Below are 8,760 nucleotides of genomic sequence, written 5' to 3'. Positions count from 1 at the left end.
CCTTCACTTATTCCTTCCCCCTTCAAAACTCCTCCTTCATGATGCCATACAGTACGGAGCATCCCTTTGGGCAGTTTAAGTCAGCTGTCCTATTTTTGTCCCCTCCCAGCTCCTCAGGCTCTTTGCTGCAGATGGCCTTGGCTCTGTGCAGCTCTGCTTAGCAGCAGCTACAAACATCAGTGTGTTATCAACATTGTTTTTTTCCTACAATCAAAACACAGGATGATACCAGACACTCTGAAGTAAGTAATTCCATCCCAGCTGAAATTAAGACAATAACCTACCTCCAAACAATTATTCCTAACAGTAAGAGTCTAGATGAAAATGACCTTCACTGTGGGATGGGTGGGAAAAGAAAAAAAAAAAAGTAGAATAGTGCCTTACAGTCATCTTAAAAACAGATACATTACAAATGTGGAATTTGCTGCTTCATTACAATCCAAATTAGAAGATTTAGGGGAGAGGTCAAGATTCAGAATGGGGGGAAATATGAATATCTAAAAGGTTAAATTCTCAACCATCATCTTCTCCAATTTACTGGAGAGTAATATAGCTAAACAACACAGCTGCATGCTCTGATCTGTAATCTAAACTTGCATACTCACAGAAGGAGATGAGTGGTCTATTCTGGCTCAGTAAGATGAGAAATGAAGATGAAATCCACCAACATCAGCAATTCCTAATGCACAGTAATGCAATACTTAATGCACAGCCTAGTGCAGAGTTTGATCAGTGCTAGCTGCATCACACAAATACTCACTACACGGCACAACCACAAGGAGGAAGCTAGGAGGATCATTTCCCTGTTACACTGCATTCTGAAAGACCCCTAAATGAAAGGACTAGTTACTGAGAAGCATTCAGTTCAGAACCAGTCTAGAACCAGTTCAGAATCCAGTCTAGAATGAGCTGGAAAGAAAAGCAAGTTGACCTGAAAATACTGACTTGGTACTTGTCCACTCAAAATAACAACAAATGGTAACGTGATGAAAATTCAAATCAACAGACTTGTTCCAGAATAACATATGGTCAGTAAATGAATTTTGAACATGAACAAAATTAACTCTACCTTCTTCTTTGCTCATTGCCCTTTGACCCTGGCTGCTGACAGAGTCTCCATCTCTCTGATGCTTCTGACTAAGCCTTACATACAGGGCTTTCTGCATTGCTGGAAGAAAATCTGGTACATTAATGGCTGGTTTATGGCCCATATGACCACCCATACAGTCTGACTCGCTTCCACCTTGATGAGACTCTTGAGCCATGAGGTGAGCCTGGTGATCTGTAAATTCTCCATGCCACGTTCCATCTGCAGTACAAAAAAAACAAAGCAGTCAGCAGCTATTCTGCGCAGGCTTTCACAGCAAAGCAGTTAAAACACAACAAAGCAAAATTAATGGGATGTAACGCATGACTGGAAGGCATCAGCTGAAAATAAATATATGGTGAAGATTTTAAAGGAGGTGTGGCTCTCTACAACTCCTTCCTCTGTTCAGCATTGAAGCCACGATGATTCAACTCTATACTGCTACAAACCACCACATCGAGGAACAACAATTCTTAAAGGTCCTTACCACCAGAGTTATTTGCTGGCTGGAAATTATGTACAGCTTGATGAGAATAGTAATTGTCATAGAAATCAGCTGGGTTCTGAATAGGCTCATAATTCATATTCGGCTGTCGTTCACCAGGCATCTGCTGGTACTGCGGCCCTGGAGGACAATGATTATCTCTTGGCATATTCACCATATGTCCTTGAACCCCAGGGGCATTGTAAGATCCACCAAGACCTGGTGGTGTCAGAGGAGGACCACCTTGCTGTCCTTGCATAGGCATGCCGCTCTGGTTCTGCGGTCCTAGAAAGCCTGGTGGGACACCCTGCATAGGAGGACTCTGCGGCATTCCTTGAGGCCCTCCACATGGATGATGCCCAGGAGAACCTGGGTGCATTGGTGGTCCATTATGTCCTTGTGGCATGCCAGGTCCAGGCCCTGGGCTTGAACTTGGGTTATACATATGCTGAGAATGCGGGTCATTTCCCTGAAATGGTGGTCTAGGTGGTGATGAGCTGTTATAGAAGGTTGGTGGCCTGTAAGCAAAAAAAAAAAAAACCTTAATGAATCAAATTCTGCACCTATAATGATCAGTAGTCTACTAGCTATCTCCTCTCTCTCTTCACTCTTACAGATGTCTGTGCACACTCACTGGATCTCAGTAAGTCTTTGGTCAAGAGCTAAACATATAAAGCTTTTAGGAGGAGACTGAACTGGGAGACTGAACTTTGCCCAGCTTGCAAACTGAGACAGGCAAGGCAGGCACAGAGTCAAAACAAGAGCCAAAGGAGTAGTTTTCTGACAGGTCAAGGCTCAGTAAGTAATCCTTTCAAGGAGAGCATTAAGTAAATAACTGATAGCCTGTGTTTAACAAATAATTAACTTAGCAATGTACTCAGAAGTATACACTTCTGATGGAAATAAATGAGTAATTTATGCTTTATGTAGCCACGTCCTAAGGAGAATTCTACAGAAAATGCAAAAACCTACTTTTTTCCAATTTTGTGTGCTAAATCCACAGTGGGCTTCACAACAATTTCAAAGAGAGATGGTATTTTCTTATAATCTCCTGAAGGATCTTGATAATTCTCGATATCGGACTCAGAAAATGGATATTGCTCAGCTGGGGTGGGCAGCAGTCCAACACCCGGTGGTGGCTTAGGGAGAGGAACTATGCCACGCTTTCTGAGCTCCTCCAGTTCCTTCTCATCTTCATTTTGTGGTTCCTCCTCATTATTCAAAACCTACAACAAAGTAATAGAGCAAATAGTTTGTAAGTTTATAGTCACCAGTGGCCAACTGTACAGAAGTCCATTTCTCTCACAGAGTCACTTTAAGTGACATAAATGACTTATTTTAGAATTCATCATAGTCTCTAGTGTTAAATTTGCATCATTTTTCTGATAAGACCCATGATATGGTAGGTAACTGTTTAGGTAACTACTTAAGCACAAAGGTCAGTATTTCACGAATCCTGCAAAAGAGGCATCTCATTCCTTTCTCCACCCAGATGAGATCTAACCTCTGGGTAGATAGAGGTAGGCAACATAAAAGTCACACTCCTTGTTACAGAGTGCAGAAAGGGAGTCAAAAAGAATTTATGATTACAAATAAAAGCTGTGAAATTAAACCAGTCTAACACAGCAGAAAAATAACTGGTGGCAAGGGGGAATTTGTTGTCTGGGACCGAGTCACAGACTTGCAGTGCTAAACAGCAACAGGGAAGTTTTAACACTGTTTTTGTATAGCATTGTATAGCATCATCTTTCCCCAGAACCCCCTGGAAATTTCCAGGACTATCCCCCACTCTTTTTGGGAACAAAGCTCAAGTTTACAGATTGCAAACTGCTCACCTTATCCAGCAGCTCTTTTGTTTCTGCAGTCAGGGGTGCATGAGAAAATTTGCACTTATCTCCTTGATAACATTTTGCTCCTGTATGGTAAAACTTGCAAGGGAATTCATGTAAGCAATATGTTAAGGACTCCTAACAAAGGCTAATGATCAGTTTGCCCTGTGACACATGTATGAAACTCAGCTGTCGGTTATTTTTCAGTTAATCTTTCCAAAACAGTATCTTAATAATTTTGAAAGCTAACAACCAACTTACCTTTTAGATTCATTTGACATTCTACTAATAATTATTTTACTGTCACCTTACCATTGGTTTTTACTATGATAAAAAAGAATAAACAAAGCTACAACACAGCAGAGATTAAAAAGTACACAGCTGTAAGGGTACATAAAATATATGGATAAACACATCATATTTTCTCCTCCCATTTGAGCAAAGAAATTATTTTCCTCTAGTACATCTACACAGAAATTGGTATACACTTTTAAGAAGAGAAACAGCCACCCTTTAAAATCATTTATGTGAATTACGAGTAAATACGAACAGTTGGTTGAGTTCAAGTATTTTTTTAAAGGATATTGTGCAAATAAATGCAGTTCTCTCCTTTGGTGCAATAACCCTGTATGTAAAACTTGCAGATTTCCTTTTTCTTCTCTATCTCTGCATCATGATCAAATTTACACTGCTCTCCCTATAAATAAGAAGAGGAACACGTTATCAGTCCGAAATGCTGAGTAGTTCAATTTCACATCTCAAGGAAAGCATCCTCCTTCACTGAATTTAAACTTTTTATAATTGCTAACACAGGATTATATTGTAAGTATGCACCTAAAAAAAATCTGAACAGGGGAAGTGGGACACAGAGAAACAATTGCTGAATCTGGGTTCTAAATAACACATTTGGTGCTTATAGAAAAATAAGCTGATGTTACTGTACCAGTCATCTTCTCTGTTCCCATCTAGCAATTAGCATTGAAAAGACATTTAAACCAATACCTAATCAAAGTTATCTCACATATAGACAACAGTGCACTTAATCAGTAAACCTGACTCTATTTTAACAACACATGAGATAACCATGAAGTCCAATAAGCAAAGTATTTTACTCTTCCATGTAGGACATCAAGCTGCCACCCCTGGCACATTAGGGTTAATCTGCTAGAGAGGTGGTTTTGTTTTGTTTTGGTTTTTTTTTACATTTTTTGTAATTATTTTCAAGAAAAATACACTAAGTTATTTCAACTACTCATCTTGCAACTGAAGGTGGCAGCAAACACTCATCTCACTGAGCACAACAAACTAAAATACATAATGCCAGCAAAACGTGCTCATTTCATTTGCCCCTTCATTTGGGAGAAAAGCATACTGATTTTCATCCTTAATTTCACAATACAAAAAAGCAACAGAGAATGTTCTATCATGAAATACACAGAAAAACTGGATAAAATGGCGCACTCACTTATTTGAGAAGCATGGAGTGTGATTTGTAACTGACTGAACTATTCTGACAGCACAGGATTCAACTTCACAGCAGCATAAGCTTCAAAATGAAGCAATAGCAAAGTTCTAATGCAATAACAGACTGTCTTGCTAGGGATTTTGCTTGACAGCTGACTGCTCTGAATAGGATTCTCTTCTTTCTGTTGCCTTCCACTTGCTGGCTGAAGGAAGATGACTTCAATTCTTTGGTAAGGGAACTATTTCTACAACCTCACTTCTTACAGAGAGAAATAATTCAGCATAATTAAGCAATTTTCTTCACTGATTCAAAATTACTGGTAGCACAAAACACAGAAATAATCTAATACATTCAGAAATCATTGACTATCTACAGATTCCATGCTTGCAAAACTTGTTATATATTTACATATGAGACACTGTCAGTGTAAGTTTATAATGCCAAAGACATTTTTGCTGGATATATTAGCAAGCAAACACAATCACTTGTTACAATCAGTCATAATCCTAAGCATGTAACAGAGGGGATATTTTTCCACAAGCACTTCTGTTAGCATTTATCTATAAATATGTAAAACAGAGGAAGTCAAACACAGCTTCAACCTACGAGTTTTCCTTGCATCAGCTGAAGTAAAAAAAGCACAGTGCATCTTCTCCCCTCCCTCACACCAAAGAATTAGGCCGACAAGACACAGTGCACATTTACCTTAATACATCTCCCTTCAAGGAAATATTTACAGATTTGTTTGCCTTTGTGTTCCACTGTGTGTTGATTTATGAATTCCTGACTCATATTAACCCATTTCTTCACTGGTTTGCCATCCTGCAAGAAAAAAGAACATTCTGCTGATGTTTACTTATTTAGTGAAACTGCAAAAACTGTTAAGAGCATATTTGGTGCAGCAGTTAGCCCAAAATGTGACTGATTACACCAGGATTGAGTTGTTAATACTACACCCGCAGCTCAAAGTAAAGGTAAACACACATACCTTTTCTTAGCTGCTTTAATACTGAGTTTTACACTCTTTTGCAAATATAATCAGATCAGAAATTTCTTACAATACAACAGATGTAAGTAAGTTCAGTGAATGGACAGAACATCTCACACTTCATTTGAAATGCTAAAAAGCAGGGCTGACTCATGGCTACCAACTAAGTCAAGTGTCCCTGACTCAGGGCACCTCTGCACACAGGCTTTGGGAACCACCTCTGTGACCTCTCACCATGATGATACTTATGGCAAATAAGTAACTCTCAGTTGCACAACAGCCCAAATGCAGTATTTCCCATTTTTTTCCTCAAACCACGCAGTGTTTGCTGCCCGTTGGCACACCACAAGTCAGCCTTTAATCTTCATCAGTCCGTTTGGTAAGCACGTTGATTAATAGCTGGCATTTCTATCCTACAGACAGATATCAGGAAGATGGCTGGAACTCTGTTCCAGACGCCCTGTTCCAGCACTGTGTGCCCTGGCCCAAACCACCACTCAGTTTTCACCTTCCTCTGTCCTTCTGGATCCAAACTGCAGGACACTTTGCAACAGAGCTGCTCCGCCATGTGATGAGTGGGAAGACTTTGGTCAGTTGCACTTACATGCCAACTCACAGCACTTTTGGGAAGAGAGCAAGCAAAGACGACTGAACAGCAGCTCAGGTGGTGCACGACCTGCTAGGCGTTCCTCTTGTTGCTGAGGAGATTCTGAATTGTCAACCTGCTTACCTTCACAGTTCCTTCACAAGTCCATTGTTATCAAATCCTTATTAACCATGTTACCACCACGCATGGTGTTACGTCCAAACGAGTCCATTTACTGCTTTTAGTAGTTTAACAAATCTTTAACTGAATATAAGTATTGCCTGTAGCACTCAGAAGCTGAACAATCAGACCTCTAGTCTACCTCCTTAGCCATAAGGCTATATTTAGCCAATCCTTCCCCTCTACACCTTTCTCATGTGGTTTTTATGCCCTTTTTTGCAATACAGGGTAATCATCTATTGATCTGGAGGGGATGGAGGGGAATCAGGCTTTTCCAATGGCAGACCTCCACAAAAATGGGCAGGGATCTGACTGCTGAGGAGGAACTTCTGAAATGGAATAGATATGCTTCTCCACTGCAATTGGACTGAAAATGTGAACGTCAGTTTGCCTGGCAAATTACACAATGTCACAAAACATTTACACTAAGAATGATTAATGGATTCTGTGACATTCAGAAGCAGACATCTTCAAGTTAGATCAGCTAAGATCTGTTCTCTATTCTGAATGCAATGAACTTGGAGAAATCTCAGCTGTTTCTTTCAATCAAAGTTTTGAATCTAATACCTGATCCCCTTCAAGATGAACTCCGATATTAGATGAAAACAATGTCCCAAGTCTTTCTGGAGGCACTGAAAAGCAGTGATCATCTAACACCTCAAAAAACTTGAAACAGAGGCTCAAGGAAGATTGAAATACTCCAACTGAGAGTTCCAGGGATGTGGAGTCCCATCTAAACGGGAACTAAGGTATGAATCTCTCCTTTTCCACATTAGCTAAGGAAAGAAGAAGCATCCTTCATGAATCAGAATAAAAACTGGCAAAAGCTGTGAAGGTAGCCTTTTTTTTTTTTTTTTTTTGCTGAAAAAGCTGAGGTGAATCAGTAGTAGCAAAATGTCACCTTTCAGAAAGTTAATATTTAAGTCAATATGCCATTCAGAACCAAAGATCATAAACCATATTCTTTTTTTTTTTTTAATTATTTCCAAGAAAATGATCTATCAGCTTAAGTTATCAACTGCACTTTTTACATCTAGTGCAGGAAAATTCAAGTAAAGGGATTTAACTTTTCTAGAGAAGAGAACAAGCAAAAAACCACGTAGCTATAAATACACTTCTGTTAAAGCAAGACATCCAGTCATTTGAAACAACTGCATTTGAAATTTAACTTTAATTCCACGTACCTCATGAAAGCCATCAGACCCTTTATTGCCCCCTCTTCCTCTTCCACGATCCTTACGCTTCAATTTCTTTTGCATTCCACGTCCTCTACCAACACCATAATTATTACCTCGCTGAGAAATACCTGAAACACAGCAGCAACCTTTTAAAATGTCCTCCAGAAGTACAGTAATCTAGGGACATCAAATACAGACAAACATAAAACTTAATATCTTTTTGCAATCTGAACTCCTAAATGCTATCTTGAATCATGAGTTGGCAGGTAGAACTACATCAATTATAATTCTGTGCAACTGCCTGCTCTTTGGAAAGCTCTTCAAATCAATAGCAGACTGACAAAGTGCACACACAATTAATCCCGTTCAAAGAAGCTTCTCATAATTGGAAGTGCAGAGTTGATTTCAAATAAGCCCAAATACTTGAAACATTTTGCGCCATTTGGGCACTTTCTGAACACAAAACTAATCAGTGCAACTGACACCCAGGTGTGCACATATATCTGAAAACATGAAAGAAACCAAAGACCATAACCTAATAGGATAGAATATATTTGAATATAATAACACTCAACTGGAAGTTTCAGGGTGGTAATTTTCCAGCTATCAGCACATCATGAGTCATAGTCTTAACTAAAAACACTGAGACAGAGTTTCTATCTACTTTTGTAATCAACTTAAAACCAAAGAAAACAAGTTCTGTAGACGTCACACCTGCTTCAGATGGAAGCCACCCACCACAGCAAGGCTGCAACTTGCAAAGACAGAGATCTTGAAGCAGTACCACCAAACACTATGTGAAACAAACATTTTTTTGTCTCAGTTAAGCAGATTCTGCCAAACTTTTGTGAGTTTACTTAGTTCTGAACCAGAACAGAAGACAGAAGATCGTCACAAAAGTAAGGAAAGGAAAGCTTACTACCTTTCTACAAAATGGCATCTTCCCTGCAAACTAGTAAGACA

At 39.3% G+C, this 8,760-nt stretch overlaps 1 protein-coding gene across 1 annotated transcript in view; it reads right to left on the bottom strand.

Annotated features, from left to right (window-relative positions):
• ZC3H6 (zinc finger CCCH-type containing 6) overlaps positions 1-8,760 on the bottom strand; it is a 29,093-nt gene that overhangs the window by 2,696 nt on the left and 17,637 nt on the right. The window contains exons 5-11 of the mRNA XM_003203639.5: positions 7,804-7,925; positions 5,571-5,687; positions 3,986-4,097; positions 3,407-3,516; positions 2,544-2,797; positions 1,575-2,089; positions 1,070-1,309 (exon numbers count right to left, since the gene is read on the bottom strand). Coding sequence (XP_003203687.1) covers positions 1,070-1,309; positions 1,575-2,089; positions 2,544-2,797; positions 3,407-3,516; positions 3,986-4,097; positions 5,571-5,687; positions 7,804-7,925 — 1,470 coding nt within the window. The remainder of the gene's footprint in view (positions 1-1,069; positions 1,310-1,574; positions 2,090-2,543; positions 2,798-3,406; positions 3,517-3,985; positions 4,098-5,570; positions 5,688-7,803; positions 7,926-8,760) is intronic.

The sequence above is a fragment of the Meleagris gallopavo genome, chromosome 2 (assembly GCF_905368555.1).
Source record: "Meleagris gallopavo chromosome 2, MGAL_WU_HG_1.1, whole genome shotgun sequence".
NCBI lineage: Eukaryota > Metazoa > Chordata > Aves > Galliformes > Phasianidae > Meleagris > Meleagris gallopavo.
Note: the sequence above shows the minus strand (reverse complement) of the source record. Positions and strands in the feature narration are given on the sequence as shown.